The sequence below is a fragment of the Hyperoodon ampullatus genome (genome assembly GCF_949752795.1).
Source record: "Hyperoodon ampullatus genome assembly, chromosome: 9".
Classification (NCBI taxonomy): Eukaryota; Metazoa; Chordata; class Mammalia; order Artiodactyla; family Ziphiidae; genus Hyperoodon; species Hyperoodon ampullatus.
Window position 1 is genome coordinate 43,250,439 of NC_136922.1, and position 26,135 is coordinate 43,276,573.

General features: G+C 36.5%; 1 protein-coding gene across 1 annotated transcript in view; it reads left to right on the top strand.

The window, feature by feature from the left end:
- Window positions 1-5,340: 5,340 nt before the first annotated feature.
- VWDE (von Willebrand factor D and EGF domains) overlaps window positions 5,341-26,135 on the top strand; it is a gene marked incomplete at both ends in the record, with an annotated part of 61,995 nt that continues 41,200 nt past the window's right edge. Inside the window, 10 exon segments of the mRNA XM_079711821.1 lie at window positions 5,341-5,437; window positions 16,056-16,136; window positions 16,139-16,239; window positions 17,340-17,447; window positions 18,734-18,910; window positions 20,013-20,068; window positions 20,224-20,344; window positions 20,348-20,719; window positions 20,721-21,192; window positions 23,450-23,586. Of these exon segments, the coding sequence (XP_079567947.1) occupies window positions 5,341-5,437; window positions 16,056-16,136; window positions 16,139-16,239; window positions 17,340-17,447; window positions 18,734-18,910; window positions 20,013-20,068; window positions 20,224-20,344; window positions 20,348-20,719; window positions 20,721-21,192; window positions 23,450-23,586 (1,722 nt within the window).

Here is a 26,135-nt window from a genome sequence, read left to right on the forward strand (position 1 = left end):
GTGAGAGCACAGGGATCCAGGGTGATGTGCAGGTTTGATTCAGTTGTAGAGCAGCCAACTCCCGCATGTCCATACGCACAGCAGAAGATGTGATGTGTTTTCCTCTCTTTAAAGAAATTTTGATTGATATTTTTCTAGTGTAACTGCTGCCCTTTAACTGATGATGCATTTTCTCTTATTAAAGTTTTATAACTCCTAAGAGAGTAGTTCCAGAATACAGATGGCTGAAATATAATTCTTACTAATACATTATTTTCATTTCATTGGACCTCCCAGAATTCAATTGTGTGAGTACTGTATTTTAAATGAATAAATTAGTCCATGACTACTTCAGCCATAATTGAAGCTTGACATGACCAGTTGGAGATATGTGAAACATTAAAGTCTATTTCTATATACTATTAAGTATACTAAGAAATCTGTACAAATAACCTAATATTTACTTTAATAATTGATGATTGGTTTTGAAAATAACAGAAAACATACATGAAAATACCAAAACAACAACAAACCCTTGGAAAAACTTATTAGTGTTTTTATTCTTCATTCTCTTTAGAAGTTTTTCTCATTTTTGGATATACTTAATCTTTTGTAGATGAGTCCAATATAATTTAGTTGAGTTTCTTCCATAGCCCCAGTTAAACCTACTATTAAGATTTTTATTGGTTTAATAATAATTTTATAGATTATCATAGGGAAAGTTGACTTTTTTTAATGATGCCTCATATCCACAGAAAAACATACATGAATATTTAATTAAACTCTCTTTTATATATTCAGTAGAGTTTTCTTCTTTCACATGCTGCACATTTATTTGGTTTTTAGGCAATTTAACCTGCCAATAATTATGCAAATATAATATATTAAGGTGTTAATCTTTGTTTCCTTCATTTTTTCCCTCCTTTCTTTCCTTCAGTTAGCCTCTTCGTATAACCTCTGAGAGAATGGATAAAACAGGAAGATAACAGAAATTTGTTCCATATGTTCTAGCTTTTTATTTTGAAAAGCTTAAACCTTGGAGGAGAGAATTTGCAGACTGAATGAAATATCTTTGGGAGAAAGATGACAAGAACAGTATGTTCCCCTTCCCTTGTCGCCACATCAAACACAAAGATACATGGCCACACCCCAACCAGACTACTCTAGATTTGGAAAAGGGAGAAGAGAGAGGTAGGAACAGAGTCTTTAAAGGATTGGCTATAGGGCAGATCTAGGCAGAAAGACCAGGGTCAGCCTTGAAGAAAGTTTTCAGTGCTCCAAATATGGCTGTGAAGCAGCAGCAAGCTGAGAGGACTTGAGGATGCATGACAAGCAAGGCAATGTCTGTTGCAGAGGATAAGCAGAAGGGCAGGGCCCCCATCCTGACAAAGCCTTGCCACTCTGCAGGGCCCCCAGTACCTTGACAGTACCAGGGTTATAACACAAGAAGCAAGCACTCTCATGTCTTCCAAAAAACCCTTGTGTCAAATACACACACACACACACACACATACACATTAATAACCATTTTGTTATATTGATGATACGTTTCCTCATTTAGCCCAAATATGCCCCACATCATTTTGTGGACTTAGTAAAAATTAGCGCATACCACATCCCTCACTTTGTCATTTCAGGTGAGAAATAATACACTGACACTTCAGTTGCTGCTCTTTATTTCTACTGAATTCTGTGAGCTACTCAAAATGTATAGAGCTATGCATATTATCTCAGAATTTGCCATTTATTTGTTCCATATTTTACTAAATTTGGCATGTATTTTTCAAAGGTTGATATTTAGGAACAAAGTTATTTGTGGCTTAGATTTTTTAAATTTTTGTGAACTTTTTAATGTCACATATAACACACATACATAAACATGAATAAACCAGAGTTACACAGTGATCTGTGATATGAGTACAAAGTGATCTTCCTGTTACAGCGCCTTAGTCAAGAGAAGGAGTATTAACAGCAAGTTCTCCTCAACCTCCTCACTCCTCGAACAGCTGGAAAGCTTAACCACAAATAAGGTCTGGGTTTATGGGTATAAAAACAACAATATGGCTGTTTCCAATTCTTTTTTCTTGCTCCTTTCAAAATAACATTATTTCCACACACTAAACGTACCCTCTTTGTGCACAGTTCTGAGAGTTTTCATAAACATAATCACTGTGCACCTACCTCTACAAGGAAAATATAGACCAGATGTCTCACCCCAAAATGTACTTATTTATCCATTTGAAATCAACAAATATAACACTGCCAACGCCTGGAAGCTACTTATTTGTTCTCTGAGCAGATAGTATTGCCTTGCAATAATTCATATAAATGGAATCAAAGAGTATGTAGTCATTTAAGTCTGTCTACTTTCATGTATTATAATGCAACTGAGACTAATCCTTAGAAAAATGCCATATTTGCTTTACAGCTCTAGTGCTGCCTGTTCAGCAACATTTTTTTCCAAACACAGCCTGCCATTGCTGCTTATTTACAAGAAATAAATCATTTTTAATGTTGGGAAGAGACATATAAGTTTATTAAAATACAGCTTGACAATCACTATGTGAGTATAAATGAAGATTAATGGTTGCAACAATGAGGGAGCATAGAGAGCGATGCATGTGACACCCTGGAGATGACTTACTTTTCTTGGCATGGAATTTATAACTTCTGTATCACTGGATATATTTCAGCTGAATCATGAAGATGCTCTTTGCAGTAAGAAATAAGGGGAAAGACAGTTTAGGCAAAAGAAACAGTGAGAACAAGGGTATGGCCATGTGGTACATTTTGATATCACAGTGCAATACAGTGTAATTACAGAAAAGGATGTGCATCAATCTCAATTTCCTAATTCAAATACAAGACCCCCCTATCATCTGATATTCTGCAGTCTAGATATAATAACACTGAGTTACGTCATGCTAAGCAAGTGTAACTGGAATAGATTATATATACTGTGTCTTCAAAAAAAAATGTTAGACAAATTTTTGAGAATATGATTAATTAGTGAGCATTTCACTGACCAGATAGACAATTAGAGCCAAATGGCTAAAACTGTATATCAACTTAGGTTGTATCTTTTGTTTTTTAAATATTTGAGGGGAAAAATGAAAGGACAAAGCAGTTTTTGAAAGTAGGTTATTTTGGCACCTTCATGTATCAAAGTCAGGTCGGTCAGCTGGGGGTGCAGAAGCTACTCTGTCTTCTGAGACCTATAATGAGCCTAACTCCCTCATGAACCTAGTGAATAACTATATCCATTCAGACCCTTGACCTACCTTTCCTCATCAGCATAATTCATACTTTTACTGGATTCAACTTAATCAAGCAAGTACCTTTTGAGTGTCATCACTGTCTGTTACTGAGCCATCTTCTGCGAACATGTTGATCCAGACAATCTTTACCTTCAAGGACCTCACAGTTTGGTGAGGTAGGCAGTTAGGGAAGTGGGGTACTTCCATATGATGGGTAAATGTCCATCAACAGTTGAAAGGATAAAGAAGATGTGGTGTGTATATATACACAATGGAATATTACTCAGACATAAAAAAGAATGAAATAATGTCATTTGCAGCAACATGGATGGACCTAGAGATTACCATATTAAGTCAGACAGAGAAAGACTAATACCATATGATATCACTTATATGTGGAATCTAAAAAAGTGATACAAATGAACCTATTTACAAAACAGAAATAGACTCACAAACATAGAAAACAAACTTACGGTTACCAAAGGGGATAGCGGGCAGTGGGGAGATAAATTAGGTGTTTGGGATTAACATGTACACACTACTACATGTAAAGTAGATAAAGGACCTACTGTATAGCACAGGGAACTATATTCAATATCTTCTAATAACCTAGAATGTAAAAGAATCTGAAAAAGAATACATACATATATATGTGTATATATATATATATATATGAATCACTTTGCTGTACACCTGAAACTAACACATTATAAATTAACTATACACCAATTTTAAAAAATGGTTACAAAAAAGAAAAAGAGCTGTGAGAATGTTAAGTACATGGAGCTATGGGAATCCTCGGTTTGTCAAGAAAACACTGGAAAAAGTGATGTCTCAGCTGAAAGCCAAGCCTGAGTAGGTGATAGTCAGGTAAAAGATAAGGAACAGAAAGCCTTCAGGCCAGGGATCTATCACATGAAAGAAATGAATAAGAGCCTGGTCACATCAGAGAATTGTGAGCTGTTGTGTGAGTGGAGGCGTGCATTTTTGTGGAAGAAGAGGATAAGTGAGGATGGAGGGGGGCCATTCTGAAGACTCTTGTAGCTTATCTTTTGAACATGGGGCCTCATGCAAAGGATGATGGGGATGAATTGATGGATTTAAATAGACATGTAGGCAAAAATGAAAACAAAGAAAAGAAGTTATTGTCCATAAACTAGGTGAGAAGTGATGGCTATATGCCCATGTGGCGTCAGGAGGGAAGGAAGAAAATGAATGGAATTGAGGGATGTTAAAGGAGCAGACAGGTCTGGGGGACTGCTTAGCTGTGGCAGGTACAGCGGAGGGAAGTGAGGATGACCTGCAGACTTTCAGCTGAGAGGAAATGAGGGAATTATTCCTGAGACAGAAAATCATGGAGAAGAATTTTGAAAAGTAAGGGTGTGGATGGTGCAGATACGCAGAGTTGGGATGTGGAGACCACGGGCTAGCTATTCAATCGGCATTTGGTTTTACGGGCATGGAGTCTCCTGGAGAGAGATTCTGCTGAGGGAACTCTGGAAACGTCATCATACAGTGGTTACTGGTGCCACGTGTTTGAAAAGTGGCTCAGGTTGCTCTTTTCATTTCCGAAACGTTTTGAAAGCTGCAGGGAAAGAGAAATGTTGCTGCTACATTAACCGTCTACTCCCTCCTCCTACCTTTCCTCACTGAGACGTAAGGCCGCAAGAGCATCTTCTGAGAAGCACGCTGTTCGTGGACAATCCAAGAGGAACCAATAGAGGCTGTGTGCAGGGATAATCAGGGGCGGTGCTCCTTCCAACTGAACCATACCTGGCTTCCTCTACTGAAAGTCCATCTTTGAAGTTTCTAAAACTACCAAGTCTTCCCCCCAAACAACTGCACTTAGAGAGGGACGCGGAGCCACGCTACTTCCGGTGAGCGCTGGCGCTAAGTGCGCGCGGACGGCGGGATGCGGGAACTGGAAACGCCGCGAGAGGGAGCGGGCGCGACGGCGCAGCTTTCGGACCCGCGGATCGGGGTCGCAGACAGGAGGGACAGCGCACAGGCTGACATCGCTGTCCAAGAGGAGGGCTGGCCGAGACATGAGCGAAGACCCGTGGCCAGACTGAACTTGTAGCAGGAACAGACAGGGAAGCCCGGGATGGCCCCATCCTTCCCGTCCCCGCGGCTTGGGCTCCCTGAGGTCTTTGGAGCCTGGGCACCGGCTGGTGCTTCTAGCCACGAGGAAGGTCGGAGAGGTAGGGGGATGCCGCTGGGTGCGGAGGTGGGAGGCTCTATCTGTCAGAAGGTAAGCGCAGTGTAGCTGAGCATCTTAATGTACAGCTGGAGCTTGTGACTGACCCTGACCGACGGCCACCCTTCCTCGCTCTGGCCTTTGCAGTGGTCACTTTTCTTCCAGTGGTTTTAGTTTTCCTTTGCGTACTGGCAGTTGTCTTCTCCCCGAGGAGAGGGAGGTCTTGTATTTTTGCTGCTGATGTCCTGCTCCTTAAAATTCCCTCACTAATCTGTATGTAACTTCTAGAGCCTGCCAGGCATTCTAGCGGCAAGAAAATTCTAATTAGCAAAAAGGATAATCAGACACTTATTCTGTTCCAATTCCTTTTGCTACTGTAAATTAGATCTCTTTTGAGGGAAGACCCTCCCGCCTCCAACTCCTTTAATCTAGGCAAAGAAAACATAGCTAATACACAGTGCAATTAAAACAAGGACAGTGTTCACTAGTCATTCCTAGTTATTGCTCATTATTCGTATAGACGGGAATATCAAAGTAAAAGAGTCGACAGATTCAAAACATTAGGAAGTCACAGGGATGAATGTGGCCATCAGTTAGAGATTCTTGGACCCCTCTCTATTTAGACAGTCATTGAGTTATTGAGCCTCACTTTACAAATCAAGAAATTAATTATCTGAACTATTAAATAACTTGCCCAAAGACATACAGCTTTTAAAATCAGATTCCAATTTTGAATCAAAGTTGGTCTCATCCAGTAATGTTTATTCTTTTTTTTCATATCACAAAATTCACATGTGTGCACAAAATTTAATTTCCTGATTCCTAAAGTATCAGGAAATCCAGGAGTTTAATTAAGTACACTAAAGCCTTTGGTTTTTCTTTTAATGTTCTAAGCATTATTTGAGGTCTGAAAGGGTTGCTAATAGATGAATCATTCATGAAGAAAAGCTGCTGAAAATTTCAAAAATGTTGACAGTAATTTTCATGTGCAGTATTCATAAAAGTTTGAGAATCTTCTACAGATTGACTTCAAAATTTGTCATCCCAATTTTATACAAACAAATCTTCAAGAGGTTTTACTTTACTTCACCTAATATCACATGAAATGCATTGACATTTTTGAGGCAATTCATTTTTTTAAAATCATGGCTTAAAGTATTACAACAATTTTGCCAATAAAATTTCAAAATTGAGTCATGGAAAAAATGAGACCTAATTTTTGATCAAAATATTTCTGAGAGATTTTTATTTCAGAGAAAAATAAACACAAGCCAAGAACACACATATGATATACAAATTTACTTTCCCTCCGACAGCAAGTTTGTTTAGAAAACAATATGGAAATTTCTTTAAAAATGAAACACAGGCTTATAATATGACCCAGCAACTCCATTCCTAGAACTCTATCCAAAATAACGAGCATACGTGTACACCCAAAGACTTACACTCAAATGTTAATGGCAGCATTATTCACAATGACCAAAAAGTGGAAACAACCCAAAATGTCCGTCAACTGAAGAGTGTACAAACAAAATATAGTATATCCATACAACCGAATATTGCCAATAAAAAGGAATAAGGATTGGAGCACATAAAGCCCAAGGGGTGCAAAGACCTAGCCGAGGTCACACAGAGGGTTAGCAATGGGACAAGATTTGAAGTATCCAGCTTTCCAGTTAAGGGTCTGTTTATGACATCATGCTGCCCTCTAGGAGAATGTGACTGTAAGCAAGTAGTAAATGTTTTAGGATGTCAGAAACCTGGGTGTGGGTGAAAGGCCAAGGATAGTTTCCAGGAGGGCATGGAATGATGTGAAATGGGATTTAAATGGGTGGAGAGCAGAGGGCAATGTAGCTCGAGGGGGGTGCCCTCTACCTGCCCAGAATGTGCCAAACCTGGCACTTCAGTATCAGGAAAAGAAGTAAGCAGATTCTTGTGGTGAAAAATTGCTACAGCAGTAAAATTAAATCCCCTTTCCGGAAGAAATGGAAACCTTTGTAAGAGATGAGAAATCTAAACCTTTGTGCCCTAGCTTAACTGATTTAAGAAACCAACAGCTCCTTGCAAGGTTGAAGAGAAGAGGAAAATACTTGGCTTTCCTCCCCGCTTAAAGAAAGAGTATTTCCTGCTGGCAGCCACAAACATTTATGAAGCACCCTGAGGGCTTCATCCCCAGTAGGGCAGCAAGGGCAGATACAGTCCCCCAGAGCCGGGAGGGGTCAGGTTCAGCTTCCCCCAGAGCCTTACCTATTCACCAATGGGTGACAGGACCACAACAGACCTGAGTCACCCTTGCTAATCATGTTCAGTTCATTGGCCCATAACAAATCTCCCTCAGCGGGAATGGGATGCAGCCTCTAAAGGAACTCCACTCAGTACTCTGTAATGGCCTGTATGGGAAAAGAACCTTAAAAAGATTGGATATATGTATATGTATAACTGATTCACTTTGCTGTACACCTGAAACTAACACAACATTGTAAATTAACTATACTCCAATAAAAATTAAAAAACAACAACAACAATGCAGGCAAAGACAGCAGCTAATATGGAGAAGCATTTATACAATGAGTTTGGATGAAAAGTATAGAACCTAACAGCAAAGTAAAATATACATAAGGAGGAATTAAGATTGGAAAGAAAAACGAACACCATTGTGTCCAGTTGGTAAGATTGTGAGTGCTTTTATAAATCTTTTAAAATACTCTTCATTATAATTACATGTGATTTAAATAATAAGTACATTTTACAATACTTTAAAAAATAAATAAGGGTGAAAACCAAAAAAAAAAAAAAAGGAATAAGGTACTGATAAAGCTACAATACAGATAATCTCAAAAAGTGAAAGAAACCAGTCACAAAAGAACATATATGATCAATTTATGTGGAATATCCAAAAAAGACAAATATATAGAGACAGAAAGGAGATTAGTTGTTGCTTGAGATTGGAGATGGAGAAAGACTATAAGTTGGCATGAGGTTTATCTTTAGAGTGACAGAAATGTTCTAAAATTAGATTGTTGTAATGTTTGTACAGCCCTGTAACTATGCTAGTATTCACTGAATTATACACTAAAAACAGGTCAGTTCTTTGTTATGTAAATTATATCTCAATAAAGCTATTTTTTAAAATGACTTTACATCTTGTAAAAATCTGGCTTATTTCAAATTGGACTAGGGTGGGTGTTTGGGACAGTTGGGCAAAAATGAAATATTCTGACATCTATTAGATTGTTTTGTAAATCTAACAATTTCATAAATAATGAAATTACTGCTCCAATATTACCAAGCATTCCTTCTAGAGTTAAAGAATTTAACTAATTATATATTACAAGTTAGAATTTTGAGGATCAAAATGCTTTGAGATTTAGAAAGGGATGACAACATAAATCATATACACAAAACCAGAAAGGTCACATAGCTTTACCACCTGCTACAACGTTTTATTTAAGGCTTCCAGAAGAACCTAAATAACATTTAAGTATAATCATGACACTAGCCAGACATTTCAATTATAAAGGTATTGTATAATATATACTTCAGATGCAAACATTATTTCTTACATATATGGATGGCTGTTGAAAGGGAAAATATACACCTTTTCCAACTCCATTCAAAGGAATTTTAGTATTCCAATCTTATTTTTATTTTTTTATTTATTAATTTTTTTTTTTTGCGGTACGTGGGCCTCTCACTGTTGTGGCCTTTCCCGTTGCGGAGCACAGGCTCCAGACACGCAGGCTCAGTGGCCATGGCTCATGGGCCCAGCCGCTCCGTGGCATGTGGGATCCTCCCGGACTGGGACACGAACCCGCGTCCCCCGCATCGGCAGGCGGACTCTCAACCACTGCGCCACCAGGGAAGCCCTCCAATTTTATTTTTAAACTACATTGTGAAAGATAGTAAGTTGAAACAAGTTAATTTTTGTATGAAAATTATGATTTTTAAAAGTTGCTTTTATCTTCAGTGCACCAGAAACTAGCATAGTGTTGTAGGTCAATTATACTTCAAACAAACAAACACGCAGACTCTTAGAAAAAGAGATTAGATTTGTGGTTACTGGAGGTGGGGGTGGGGGAATTAGGAATTGGATGAAGGTAGTCAAAAATACAAACTTCCAGGGCTTCCCTGGTGGCGCAGTGGTTGGGAGTCCACCTGCCGATGCAGGGGACGCGGGTTCGTGCCCTGGTCTGGGAAGATCCCACATGCCGCGGAGCAGCTAGGCCCATGAGCCATGGCCGCGGAGCGTGCGTGTCCGGAGCCCGTGCTCCGCAACGGGAGAGGCCACAACAGTGAGAGGCCCGCGTATCGCAAAAAACAAAAAAAAAAACAAAAAACAAACTTCCAGGAACTTCCCTGGCAGTCCAGTGGTTAAGACTCCATGCTCCCAATACAGGGGGCACGGGTTCGATCCCTGGTCGGGGAATGAAGATCCCACAAGCCGCATGGCCAAAACTAATAAAATAAAACAACCCCCCCCCAAATTTCCAGTTATAGAATAAATAAGTACTATGGATGTAATGTACAACATGATAAATATAATTAACACTGCTATATGTTATGTATGGAAGTTACTAAGAGTAAATCCTAAGAGTTCTCAAAACAAGGGAAAAAATTTTTTTCTTTTATTTTGTATCTATGTGAGATGACACACGTTCACTAAACTTACTATGATAATCATTTCATGATGTAAATCACATCACTATGCTATATACCTTAAAATTATACAGTGCTGTATGTCAACTATATTTCAATAAAACTGGAAGAAAAATAATAAAGTTGTTTTTATTGTACAAAAATAACAAAATCTTTGAAAAGGAGTAATTTCTCAGTCTTCTGTAAAATATACTGATCTACGAGACAGAAAAACTGCTTAAGTGGTAAAACATGGTCACCGTGTTGCAATCTATGTGATTTTGCATGGTTGATTGATAGGTAATCAGGTTGTCACCTCTATATGAATTTATGTCAAAAGTAAGCTCAGTCAGGGGTTGAACCATTTCTACTCTGCTGAACATTTTCAAGAAACCTCCTTAGGGCAAATGACATTGAGATATGTTGAAATAAAGGGCTTCCTTTCTAGCCGATGAGTGAAAGATACATTCTTTTTATTTTATCTGATTTTATTTTACTTTTTAAATGTAAGCATAGTTGATTTACAATATTAGTTTCAGCTATGCACCAAGTGATTCAGTATTTGTATAGATTATACTCCATTTAAAGTTATTATAAAATAACGGCTATATTTCCCTGTGCTGAACAATATATCTTTGTTGCTTATTTATTTTATACATAGTAGTTTGTACCTCTTAATCCCCTGTTCCTGTTTTGTCCCTCTCCCCTTCCTTCTCCCCACTGTTAACCACTAGTTTGTTCTCTTTATCTGTGAGTCTGTTTCTGTTCTGCTATATTCATTTATTTGTTTTATTTTTTTTAATTCCACATATATTTAACAGTGATAACATACAGTATATTTTATCTTTTAAATTCCACATACATTTAAAAGTGATAACATACAGTATTTGTCTTTCTCATGACTTATTTCATGAGACTTATTTCACTTATGACTTATTTCACTAAGCATATTACCCTCTAGGTCACCCATGTTGTTGCAAATGGCAGAATTTCATTCTATTTTTTGGCTGAGTAATATTCAATTATATATATAATTATATATATATATATACATGCACCACATCTTCTTTATCCATTTATCTGTTGAAGGGACACTTAGGTTGCTTCCATATCTTGGCAACTGTAAATAATGCTGCTGTGAACACTGCGGTGAATGTACGTTTTCAAAGTAGTGTTTTTGTTTTCTTCAGATATATACCCAGGAGTGGAATTGCTGGCTCATATTGTTGCTCTATTTTTAGTTTTTTGAGGAACCTCCATACTGTTTTCCATAGTGACTGCACCAATTTACATTCCCACCAACAGGATTCCCTTTTCTTCACATCCTTAGCAACACTTGTTATTTGCAGACTTTTTTTTTTTTTTTTTTTGCTGTACACTGGCCTCTCACTGCTGTGGCCTCCCCTGTTGCGGAGCACAGGCTCCGGACACGCAGGCTCAACGGCCATGGCTCACGGGCCCAGCCGCTCCGCGGCATGTGGGATCCTCCCAGACCGGGGCACGAACCCGTGTCCCCTGCATCGGCAGGAAGACTCCCAACCACTGCGCCACCAGGGAAACCCTATTTGCAGACTTTTTGATGATAGGCATTCTGACAGGTGTGAGGTGATAGCTCATTATGGGTTTGATTTGCATTTCTCTGATGATTAGTGATGTTGAGCATCTTTTCATGTGTCCTTTGGCCACCTGTATATTATCTCTGGAAAAATTTTAATAGGATTATTTGGTTTTTTGATATTGAGTTATATGAGCTGTTTATATATTTTGGATATTAACCCCTTATCCATCATATCATTTGCAAATATTTTCTCCCATTCAGTAGGTTGTCTTTTCGTTTCGCCAATGGTTTCCTTTGCTGTGCAAAAGCTTTTAAGTTTAAGTAGGCCCCATTTGTTTATTTTGTCTTTGTTTATTTTGTCTTAGGAGACAGATCCAAAAAAAATATTACTATGATTTATGTTAAAGAGTGTTCTGCCTATTTTGGATATTAACCCCTTATCCATCATATCATTTGCAAATTTCTTACCTTCTTCCTTTTGATTTAGTATGTTCTTCTTTTTCCAATCTTCAGGCCAAAGATTAGTTCATTATATTGGGATCTTTTTCTTTTTTAATATAGGCATATATATCTATAATTTTCTTCTAAACACTACTTTAGCAGCATCCCATAAATTTTGGTGTGTTGTATCTTTCTTTTAATCCTTTTCAATGTATTTTCTCATTTCTATTTTCATTTCTTTGACCTCTTGCTTTTCTAGGTTGTTTAATTTCCACGTATTTGTAAGTTTCTTAAATTTCTTTCTGCTATTGATTTATATATTCATTCTATTGCAGTCAGAGAACATACTTTGTATAATTTTTTTTTTTTTTTTTGCAGTACGCGGGACTCTTACTGTTGTGGCCTCTCCCATTGCAGAGCACAGGCTCCGGACGCACAGGCTCAGTGGCCATGGCTCACGGGCCCAGCCGCTCCACGGCATGTGGGATCTTCCCGGACCGGGTCACGAACCCATGTCCCCTGCATCGGCAAGCGGACTCTCAACCACTGTGCCACCAGGGAAGCCCCTCTTTGTATAATTTTTATATTTTCAAATTTATTGAGGTTTGTCTTATGGTCTAATGTATTGTCCATCCTGGAAAATGTTCCATGTGCACTCCAGAAGAATTTATATTCTGCTGTTGTTGGGTAGAGTGTTCTATAGATGTCCGTTAACTCAAGTTGGTTTATAGTGTGTTGTTTTGGCTCTGTTTCCTTGATGATTTTCTGCCCATTTTTCTATTCATGTTGAAAGTGGAGTATTGAAGTCCCCAACTATTACTGTTGAAGTACATATATTTTTTCCCTTTGTTTCTCTCAGATTTTGCTTCATGTATTTTTGTGCTCTGTTATTAGGTGTATATCTTCCTCATGGATTGAAACTTCTATTGTTATAAAATGTGTCTCTTTGTCTCTAGTAACATTTTTTTTTGTTTTAAGATATTTTTGTCTGATATTAGTACAGCCAGTCCAGTTTTCTTGTGGTTACTGTTTGCATGTTATTGTCCATCCTTTTACTTTCAGTCTATTTGTATTCTTTTCAAGAGCATTCATCCTTTAATATATAAAGTATGACAAAGTAAAGAGACTTATTAAGTCCATCACTCTCTATTTGACCTTGCTTTTCAGACTTTTGTGTTGTTGCAGAATCCATAATACAATTTTGAGTATTAGAAGCTTAATGATTAACTTTTTATTTCTCACTGAATTTGGAGCTAAAAGGTGGTTTTTCTCTTTTCCACATCTTTGGGGAAGTTATACAATTTTTTTAAATTCACAGATATTTGAAATTCCCATAGAGCAATATACCAAAGGTTTTATAATTATAAACTCAGATATTATGAAGTGCCTGTCTTTAGGCATTAAGCGTATTCATCTCTTAAAAATACAATTATTTATTTAGTTTCTTAACATATTTGTCTGTCACCCAATTATGAATCTTAAAGCATACTAGTCTTAGCCATTTTATTAACCAATGTATTAATCTAATACAGGTTACTTATACCTACAAACAAAACTAGAAAACTATCTGCATATTGTATCATTATGTATCTATTATTTATAACTTGACACGTTTTCCCAAAGTATCTGAAATGCAAATATTGCAGATTCTGTTATATACTACCTAGCTTCTTTAAATCCTATTGAGAAGAAGACAGAATAAATAGAAATGTAAATTTTAATGTATATTTTATATGTACTTTTGTTTTGAGGGAAAAAATTTTTATTGGACATTTGCTAGAAAGCTTTGCACATCATTCATGTCATGAAATTGACTGATGTGTGAAATGGGCTTGTAGAGTTATTCTTTTAGTACTTCAGGAGCTAGGCCCCCAGATTCCCAAATGGGAGCCCAAACCAACCATAGTTAACTATATCCTCCCTTCTAGAGTTAAGGCTGTAATGAGATTTTTAAGAGTGTGGCTTATTCACTGCTAGTAAGATTTAAATTTTTCTACAGAGACCTTGAACATTTAATGAGTGACAAGTCAATTTGGAGGGAAAAATTGTGAAATAAATGATACAAAATATGAGCTATTATTAATTATACAAATTAAGAATTTTCCTCTAAAATTAATATTAAATAAATTAAAAATTTCTGTTTAAATACTATACAGTTCCTAGTACTGTTGATGTCACACTGTGATTGCTTCTACATTTATGACATCTTTAGCTTTGGATTAGAAAACAGTTATTCAAAGCAGCAAAATCAGAGGAAATGTGAGAACCTCAGAAGTGCTTAGCAAGGAGAAATACTGCACAGAATAAAGATGGAGTTATTGACTTTTTTCCCAAGACAAAATTCTGTTGTAGGATAAGATCAGAGAAAACATTTCAATAATTTATACAAACCTCACTAGTAATCTCTTTTAAAATATCTTCCTTAGTTTCTAACCACATGCAATCTTCTGATATTGACAGGGGGTTAGAATTATTTCAAAATTAAATGAAATGATAGCATATCCTCTGACTTCTATCCACATACATTTTATAAAATATTTATCTAGTGTTGACAAATTGAGATTGTCAAAGTCACTAGAGCCTTTGGGCTCATTTATAACTGGTGAAACTAGAGACAAAAGGAAGAAGAACCTTTTGTGGTCATTCCTAAAATCTTTTACTAAAAAAAATTCTTTAGGGAGATCTTTTATCTTGCAAAACAATACCTTTTTTACAGTTTAACTGCTGTAACTACAAACAAAATAAAAAGCAAAAACCTATATAATAAAGACAATTTTATAAGCTACATTTGTGAGACTGACATGCAAATTATTATCTCTAGTTTATTGTGCTCCTTATTAATTTGTTTGGAAACTGATTTTTGTTTGTAAACACTGTGTAACTTAAAATTATGTAATAAACATTTGAAAGTTTTGTTCAGTTAGATAGATTTTTTTCCATAGTGAGGTACTTTAGTAATGATTAAATTTTTCTTTCCCATTTCTATTTCAAAGATATTATCTTTACTATAGTGTTTTCCTTGAACAAATACAATATCTAATATTGGGAGATTTTCTGCCTATTGTGTCAATAAGATATTCCAAATAAGGACAGTTCCATGTGTTTCTTATTATTAGGGAGACAGTAGCCTCAAACAAGAGCTGTATTTCCAGGATAACTGTTTTTATTGCCTCCTCTTCCCTTCTCTCTTCTTGCTGGGAAGAGGTGCTTTATGTTCCCCCTCTGCGGATTTGACAGAAAGAAGTATCTTCCAGGCCAACTACTGCTCAGAAAATGGCTTTCCTAAAAAATCTACAGAACTAGCTCTTTCTCCATGTTTTTTTTTCTTGTTTTTCCTTCAAAACTGATCCCCTCTACCCCATTCATTTTCCTATGCTTAGAAATGAAAATGAACTTCACTACTTTTATATTTAAAAATAAGAAAAAATGTGAAAACTTTATATTTTTTCCTGCAGTAAAAAAAATGCAAGAAACTTCACTAGGAGGGCATTTTACAAAAATTATATTAGCATTACACGTTTGGTTTAGTTTGTCGCATTCCAGGACCTGGCAGAGATGGGATTTGGGGGGGCACATGGCTACTGTGGCAGAAAGCAGGTCATGGAGGGTCAGTAATTTGCATTCAAATCTGGAGGATCACTCTCAAGAGGAGTCCTTGTAAGGCCTATGCCTTCTGATGGTAGGAATAAACAAATCCTGACTCAACAGCAATCAGCAATTTTGCCTGTCCAAATTAAATGAAAATAAAGTCCTTGAAGCTCAAATACCTCAAAAATACATTCTAAAGAGTTTGTTGATTGGCTTATTGTATTTATGGAAAGTGCATATTGTCATCTTTGTTTTACTAAGAGATCATGACATTTCAGATGGCCTTCATGTGCACTTGTAGGTTTATTTGCTCTGTTTTTATTTCAGTAGTCAGTTTTAATTGAGGGCTGAACTATGTCAATGAAGAAAATACATAACATCATCTGTCTTTCCATTCTAGCTCAGGAGTGCTCTCCTGGGGGACACCAGTTTCTTCAGAGCCCTTATAGAAGTGTCCATTTTGACTCCCTGCGCCTCCAGCAGTTAGCATTCAAGACCTGATATGTGACCACTCCCTTTCTCCCCGATGGTATCTATTTCTCCTCTTTGACAGACCTACTAAGATGCCAACCAAATGTGTTGAGGTATCAACTCACTAATGTGAACTACACGTGCTTTTTCTTAAGTATTTTTTCATATAAGGATTGAATCTTGTTACAACCAATTTATTTCTCACGCTGCAATATTATTTTAATTTTGCATCAAGATTAAGTTAATCAAAGGGAGTATTCCAAGGTTCTCTATTCTGACAATAATAGTAATTGTTAATGTAATGTTCAACAGTCCACCAAGTGTTTTAACTTACAATATCTTATAGAAGACAGTCTATCATCGTGATTTCCACCATATAATACAGAAAACATATTTTTAGGCGTAACACACCTAGAGTCACCTGGATAGCAGGTTAGATAGCCAAGTATTGATCACAGGCTGTCACTCTCCAGGGCTCAGGTACTTAACCTCAGTAACTTTCAAACATTAAAACACTGCATATTTTAAGTGCTTCAGTTCTTGTCTGCTTAATAGAAGGATTATGTCTTAATAGAAGGCTCATTTTCCTTATCGATACCCACATTTTAAAAATTATGCAGAAGTGGGAATTATTTTCCTTTTTAGGTATGTAATGTAAAAAGAACTCAGGAAAGATATCCAAATTTGGCTTCAAGTGAGGCTTTAACCTCATTTTTTTCCCAAATTGCCAGCCTGTTGGTCCATCACCAAATTTTGAGCAATCCTGTCTTCCTCCCCTGATTTTTGATGCCTCCTCTACTGTGCACTGACTTCTTACATATACTATTTCCAGAAATTTTTCAAGAAATCTCGAAGATCAGTTTATCTTTGTGCTGTATATTAAGATGACTTCAGATTGACTTGTCTTAGATGTATCAGCTATTTCATGAGTTAACTGATACTGAATTTCTCTTGTTCACAATACAAATGTAATAAATGGAATAAAGGTATTTTAATTGAAAAAGATTATATTAATTATGAGGGATGTACCCTTAAATTTACTATTCCATGAAGTTACTACTTCTTTTACGGTATGGGTACAAGTTATTAGATTTTTTTAAATGATTGATACTTTAATATTTTAAAGGTTGTGTAAAAGAAAATGCAAAGTTGATTTATCTACCATGTATGAAAAAAATTGGCTTTTCAACTTTTGTTTTCTCTGATCCAAAGGATGAACCACTGCGCAACACAGGTCCCCATCTGCCTGTCTCTGAACGATTCAGAAACACCACCTCCACCTGGGGAGATCAAGCAATTGACAGCTTGTGCCAAATGGCAGGGTTTTTTGTTTGTTTGTTTATAGCACTTTATTTTCAGGTATAAACATGTTTTTGTTTTTTAAAAACTCCCTTCAGGGCTTCCCTGGTGGCGCAGTGGTTGAGAGTCCGCCTGCCGATGCAGGGGACACGGGTTCGTGCCCCGGTCCAGGAAGATCCCACATGCCGCGGGGCGGCTGGGCCTGTGAGCCATGGCCGCTGAGCCTGCGCGTCCAGAGCCTGTGCTCCGCAACGGGAGAGGCCACAACAGTAAGAGGCCCGCGTACTGCAAAAAACAAAAAACTCCCTTCAAAACATGTTCAGAAACAAGTTTTACATTAAACAAAGTTTATGCCATGTCTTAAGAAAAATGTGCTTATAATTTGACAAAATGGGGTGAAAACACTGTCAAAAATCTCACTCTGGGGGCGAAAGGGGTAAGACACATCTACAAATATTTTTTTTAATGTTACAAAAGAACTTATTTACAAAACAGAAATAGACCCACAGACACAGAAAACAAACTTATGGTTACCAAAGGGGAAAGGAGGGAGATAAATTAGGAGTTTGGGATTGACATATACATAGTACTATATATAAAATAGGTAACTAACAAGGACCTACTGTACAGCACAGGGATCTATACTCAATATTTTGTAATAACCTATAAGGGAAAAGAATCTGGAAAAGAATAAATATATTTATAGATGTATAGCTAAATCACTTTGCTGTATGCCTGAAACTAACACAACATTGTGAATCAACTATACTTCCATTTAAAAAATAAATAAAAAATAAAATACCACATATCAATGATTGAAATTGTTCTCAATTGATAGAGGATTTGGAAAGAGTTGTCAACTTTAGGATATTGAGTCTTCCAATCCATTAATACAGTATGCTCCTCTACTTATTCAGATTTTCTTTAACATTGTTCATAAAGTTTCATAATTTTCGCCTTAAAGGTGTTTTATACCTTTTGTTTAATTTATTCCTATTTGTATTTTTATTGGCACTATTGTAAATACTATATTTTAAAAAAATTTACTTCCTAACTGGTACTATTGTATAGAATTATAGTTGATTTTACATTGATTTTTGTACCTAGCAAACTTGCTAAATTCCCTATAATTCTCTATATATTCTTTTGCATTTTCAACAGAGCCAATCTTATCATCAGAGAATAATAAAAGTTTATTTCTTCCTTTCAATCCTTATAAATTAAAAATTATTCTCACCTTACTATATTGGTTAGGGTTTCCAGGAAAATGTTGAATAGAAGGAGTGATTATAGCTATACACATGGCAGTTTTTGTTTAGCACTACAAAAGACTGCTGTCTTTTTCAAATCCCAGTGTCCGTAAGAAACTGTGGCAAGTTTTTTGTGTACTTACTACAACTCACTCAGGGATGTATGGGATATTGTGCAGAAGGTAAGAAAACGTGTAATACACATGAACTGCTAGTGATGGAATTCTGTGTGTTGGTGTGTTCGTGCCATCCTCTGGATGGGATGTATGGAGCTAATGCAAATCTCAGTAAGAGATTTGGTTTGCTATTATTGCTAAAATGAGGCTAAATTTCTGGTTTAAATTGGCCAGATTTGTTCAGGGTTCTTTGCCAAGATGTTCAAATCCTCAAAAATATTTGTTAATGTGAAAGTATCAACAGTAAATATCAGCAGTGATAATGTATAGTGATACCATTTATCTACTAATAATACTCAATAAGAAGGACACTTCTCCTTTGTTGTATTCTTCCTCAAAGTCATAATCCCAGTCTAATCACGAGCAAATTCATATAAACCCAAATTGAGAAACATTCTACAAAATATGTGAATAGTACTATTCAAAAGTGTCAAAATCATGGAAAACCATGAAAGAGTAAGAAATTGTCAAAGATTGGAGAGGACTAAGGAAACACGAGTAATACATTATGAAGATATCCTGGATTGGATAACTGAAACAGAGAAGAACATTCATGGAAAACTGATAAAATCTGAACAGAGTCTTCAGTTTATTTAGGAGTAGAGTCCTAAAGTCAATTTCTTAGTTTTTTTTGCTTTGTTTTGTTTTTTGTGGTACGCGGGCCTTCCACTGTCGTGGCCCCTCCCGTTGAGGAGCACAGGCTCCGGATGCGCAGGCTCAGCGGCCATGGCTCACGGGCCCAGCCGCTCCGCGGCATGTGGGATCTTCCCGGACCGGGGCACAAACCCGTGTCCCCTGCATCGGCAGGCAGACGCTCAACCACTGCGCCATCAGGGAAGCCCCAAAATTGAGCAAACTTTTTCTGTTTTTTTTTTTTAAGCCCACATTTGTTTATTTATTTATTTTTGGCTGTGGTGGGTCTTTGTTTCTGTGCGAGGGCTTTCTCTAGTTGTGGCAAGCGGGGGCCACTCTTCATCGCGGTGCGCGGGCCTCTCACTGTCGCGGCCTCTCTTGTTGCGGAGCACAGGCTCCAGACGCACAGGCTCAGTAGTTGTGGCTCACGGGCCTAGTTGCTCCGCGGCATGTGGGATCTTCCCAGACCAGGGCTCGAACCCGTGTCCCCTGCATTAGCAGGCAGATTCTCAACCACTGCGCCACCAGGGAAGCCCAATTGAGCAAACTTTTAATAATTGTGTTGCTTTTATTAATGAATGGAGGTAAGAAAGTAACTTATTTTCGTTTGTTATTGTATTAATATTTGACTTAACATGAGTGGTGGGTGACTCAATGCTCTGCTTTTTTTTGCAACACGTTACTGAGAAAAAATTGTTCTTGTCCAAATTACTATTCTTTTCTGTTTTCCATCTGGAAGGATTTTACCAGGAAAAAGCATGTTTGACACAATGACAGTTTCTCTGCCATCACCTAGAAAACAGTCCTATTGTAGCTGCTCAATGGACACTACTTCACTGTATCCATCTTCTAATCATCTGTAAAGTGTTTCTCAATCAGAGATTGTTTCAGCTTGCAAAGACCCCAAACGTGTCAAATTCACTTCCTTGATACCAGAGCTAGATGTCACCTCTGAATATATTAATTCAGAAGCTCCTGTCAGAGGAATAAACAAGCATACATCTCGAGAAAAAAATAATTTGGATTTCTTTCCTCAAGAAAAAAAGCATGTGAATCTAACCAATCTGGACTTAAATTTACAAAAACATCCTGGGAATGAAAAACAAGATGCATCAAAAACTTTGGACAAGGGGAGACCTACAAAGGACCAGGATAATCACAGCCAAGAAACAAGGTGGGATCGACAAAACAGATGGAAACAGCAAAACTTCAGTGAGTTTCTTCCTTTGTTTGCTTTTTCAAAGTCTCAGCCAAAGTGACCTAGAAGAGTTTACTTACTTTTTCCCTGAGGACCACACTGAAGATGTCCACCAAGAGTTTGTCCCCACGTGGCCCACACCATCTGGCCACACCGAATACAGCACATCGGCACTATGTCAGCACACTCTTGCCAACTCCAGCATAGGAATGCACTGTCTTGCCTTTCTTGGCAAGAGACTAGACAGTGTGACAGAGATGTGTTTTAAGGATGTTCTCCTAAAAGATGATCTTAGCTGGGCAGAAGCAGGTGTGGCCCTTTTAGAAAATGAATGTAAAAAGAGGATTTTGGAAGAGGGGAAATATAACAGAGAAGAATACAGCAAGTCAATTAAAGACATTCTCTTGTCATTAAAATGCCCCAATTTATGCAGTGGCCATGGGCAGTGTATGGAATGGGGGTGTGCATGCTCCCCAAGCTTTAGTTCCTATGATTGCAGTGATTCACACGGTAAGTAAATACACTCCAACTTTGATCTTGTGTATGTTATTTAATTATGAAAATTTCTTTGTTCTTTTTTACCTTCAGTATCTTAACAGGCTTTATTCAGATTATATATGGAAAAGAACCCAACTTATATTAATCAATATGTTAATAATATTCCAAAACAGTCTCATCTTAGAATAAAAGCTGAAGTACTTATAATGGCCTATAAGACACAATGTGATCAGGCACACAATATCTCTTGAGACTCATCCCCTACTACTATCACCCTCACTCATTCCACTCCACCCACTTTGGTTTCTGTGCTGTTCCTTACAATGCCAGTTCTCTTGACCTCAGGGCCTTTGCACATAGCTGATCCCTCTACTTGCAGAGGATAATCATTCTTCTAGAACTCAAATTTAGTATTTTTAAAGCACTGTTTATATTTTGCTAATTTTACTAATATGCTTAATTTTTTTCTCTAACCTATCTAAACGGTACAAATTATTTTGTCCCAATATATTAGATAAAGACATTTCAAAAAGTGAATTTGATTCTCTTAACTATTAAACCAGTAACTCCTGATTTTACTCCTACCACCACCAATCTGCCCCTTTCCATCTCAGTAAATGCAAACTTCATTTCTCTAATTGTTCACATTAAAAACTTGTAGTCACTTTGACTTTTCTTTTATATCAAGCCTCATGCTTGATCCATTAGCAGCAAATCCAGCTCTAGCTGCAAAGAATTTCATATCTTTCCCTGCTATCAACTTAGTCCAAGCCACTATTCTCTCTCCCTGATTATAGATTCTCTCAAAGTTTATTCTCCATGCAGCAGCTAAAGTGATTCCTTTGAAATGTAAGTCAGATCGTATTACTCCCCTGCTTAAATCCCTCTGTTAGCTCCTCATCTCCTTCAGCATAAAATTGACAGGCCCTACTATGGCCTAGAAGATTCTATGTAGTCTGAGACTCCTCTCTCACTGAATTCATCTACCATTGTCTCCATAGGTCATTACTTTCCAGAGTTCTCTAGTGGTTGCTTTGCTGTTCCTCAAAAAAGGCCAAGCCTGCTTCTACCTCAGGACATTTGCACTTACTGCTCCCTCTCACTGGCACATTCTACCACATATCTTCATGACTGACTTCCTTCTCTATTCAAATATCATATTATCATAGAATCCTTTCATCGTCATTCTAAATAGTTTTTCTCACACAACCCCATGGCCTTTATCTTCCTTAATATAGTTAATATACTTTTTCCCCATTACCTCAAAAACACTTACTTGATACACTTTATTTTTTCATTGGTTTATTTTTTTTGTCCTCCCATATTAGAATGTAAGTTACATGAAGGCAGGGACTATTTTGTTCATTACTATATCTCCAATATTTGGAATAACACCAGAAAAATAGATGTTGCTCAGTAAACATTTGTTGAATATATGAAAGAATAATACGTGTTTTTTAAAATTTTTCGTAAATATTTTAGGGTTCTGAATACATGTAACAGGATTTATATCCTATTGCTATTAAAGTTATATTCATTTGGATTTTGCCACTACTTAGACAAAGGACTCAATTGTTTTTATACTGCATTTATCTATTTTGACCACCAGATCTTGCTCATAGAGATAATGAATGATCTTACCAAGACCAGAACCACAGAAATAACCATATGAAGGTCAGTTAACTCTGACTGATAAAATAAATTTTTTCTCCTATGACTGAGAAGTACACCTAAGATTATGGTAGCATGTAGGATAGCAATAAGACACAAAAATATCAACAATACTTGGGACAACAGCATGCACAAATTTTGATAATTCTTTTCTAAAACAAATTAAGAATTTATTTTAAAAATTTTAATACATCACATTGCTAAGGACACTATATTATTACAAAAGCACTTTTTCTATAACCTATCTCTATGACATAAAGCAAAATGGTAAAACCAAAACATAGGCCATGGTAGGAGTACTTTGTTAGTACTCGTACTTATTTGGTATCAAATATTATTAAAAAATTAATTAAACCTGTATAGTTAGGCACTGGTAGTATCTGTAATGCTATTTCTATTGAGTTGAATACTAGGTAACACTTCTTTTAATACCAGATCACTCTTAACATGTAATAGTTTAATTAATGTACTAAATATTATTGGGGGTAGACTTTAAAATATTAGTTTATATACACTTTTAATTTTGGCCTTGAAAATAATGAGTTTTTTTCTGGAATTAAAGCAAATATGTCCTATTTTTAAATCATTTTTTCCAAAGACAAGGTTCCTGAAATTATAGAACTTGAGAATGCTGGATTGTGTAATATTCAAAAATATAACTGTATGATGGTGAGAGTTTTTGGTCAAGGCTTCAAAGAATCACCTTCAATTAAATGTGAAGTTACTAAACTGAAGGTATGTTAATTATAATGTTGAAAACAATTAAGTTTATGAGTTATTCAGATTAATTTTCTTAGATGAATTTGGAGTATCAATTAGCAACATAATCCCAAAGGATGTCATATCCTCAGAGAGCTGAACAGGAAAATTATTAAGTTGCTTAACCCTAAAGCTTCCCTATTTGCCAACTCTATTAAACTGTTTTATATAATTTTTATTGAGGTATTGACTCACTATTTAAGCCATAATCAGAAATTAAAATAATATCAAACTTGATATGTAAGCTTCTGTATTTATTGAAATGTAAAAACACAAAGAATGGAGGTCATTTTTATCTAAGACTCTGTGCATGAATTATAGGATTTAGAGATAGGAACAATTCCCTTTTACAAACCAAAAAGTTTGGACAAATTGTGCTCATCCTTTATATTTCCTTTACTATGGATTTCATATGGGAGAATTATAAAAAAAAATAGTGTTTTTCTTTCTGGAGACCACCAAAGACAGACAAGATCACTCAGTTGGAACTCTGGTGTATCAAATTACACCTTATTTTTTTTTTTAACATCTTCATTGGAGTATAATTGCTTTACAATCGTGTGTTAGTTTCTGCTTTATAACAAAGTGAATCAGCTATACATATACATATATCCCCATATCTCTTCCCTCTTACGTCTCCCTCCCTCCCACCCTCCCTATCCCACCCCTCTAGGTGGTCACAAAGCACCGAGCTGATCTCCCTGTGCTATGCGGCTGCTTCCCACTGGCTATCTATTTTACGTTTGGTAGTGTATATATGTCCATGCCACTCTCTCACTTTGTCCCAGCTTACCCTTCCCCCTCCCTGTGTCCTCAAGTCCATTCTCTAGTAGGTCTGCGTCTTTATTCACGTCCTGCCCCTAGGTTCTTCATGACCATTTTAAAAAAATTTGATTCCATATATATGTGTTAGCATACGGTACTTTTCTCTTTCTCACTTACTTTACTCTGTATGACAGACTCTAGGTCCATCCACCTCACTACAAATAACTCAATTTCGTTTCTTTTTATGGCTGAGTAATGTTCCATTGTATATATGTGCCACATCTTCTTTACCCATTCATCTGTCGATAGACACTTAGGTTGCTTCCATGTCCTGGCTATTGTAAATAGAGCTGCAATGAACATTGTGTACACCTTATTTTTGATGATTATTTATATGGTCTTCCTTCTCTTTATTTAAGTGGAATTTTATTTTAAGGAAAGCACTTTGAATTTAGAAAGTACTTATTACATGGATAAGATAAAAACTTACAACAGAAAATCATATTTTGGCATTCTTTTTACCTTTTCTCTAAATTGATTCTGAGATTGAGAATTTAAGGAGGAAATAACTTTTGTTTGTGTCTTTATCAAATAGTTATACACAAGAATTATGTTTTTTTCCTGATTTTATGAGCAGAGCCTTTCTAAATGAGCCATGAAATATTCTAACCCCAATGAAATAAGACACATAATAGAAAATGTAATATATATGTATTATTTCATTCACTTCAGTGTCGCTCAAGAGAGTTGTCATTACATTGTTCTTGGCAGAATAAACCATATGACATCACCCTATAATTAAGCGATCTGACAAGAGAGAATTTTATAGGTTTATATTTTCTTGGAAAGTACATTTTATTCTTACTTTCAGATATATATTTTCCTGTGATATTTTTTCTCATACTACTTCCCTCCTCCAAATAGCTTACCAATTAAGAGTACACTCTAGAATTCATTAACACTGTACAAAACTATAGAAAGGAAGAAAATATATTCACTAGCCAAAACAATCTTACATAGATTAACTGTTTTCTTTCTCACCCCATTTAGAATGTTTATGTATTTTATTTGTAATACAATTAGGTTTATTTTTTAATATTTATATTCAGTTTTGAATTTCCTTCACACTCTGGTTGATTTTAGTTATATACTTATTTGGAAGGTATGTGAAATATTATCATGGTTCTAACACTTGATGCCATACAACAGGTATACAACACAAAGAAATGTCACTGTCTTCTCATCCCTACCTCCCTCTTCCCATTACCCCTTCTTTCCATCCTGTTCCCATCCATCCCCTGAAGGTATCCACTCTCATTATTTTCTAGTTTATCCTTACTGTGTTTCTTTTGCACAAAGGAGAAGGTAAATTCCTTCTTTTTTTATACGAATACTAGCACATTACGTATGTTCTTTTCTACTTTTGCAGTAGTAATTTGACAAGTTTTTAGCCAGAGCACCAACCACCCAATCATTTCTTTCACTCTCCCCAAAAGCTGCTAGGACTTTACAGAATCCAATTTTTAAACAACTTACTTACAGGATTAAATCCAAGTTGTTATCCTAGAAACAAATGGCCCTTCATGATCCAGCTCTTGTCTGTTTTTGCAGGCTTAAACTTCCTGCATGTGCTCTAGGAAAATCCCATGCTATTTCATGCATTGCTGTCTTTTCACATGGTGTTCACTCCAGCCTTGCTAAATCGCACTCACTCTGTTTCTGCTCCCAGTGTCCAAATGGCAGGCTCCTTTTTTACTTTC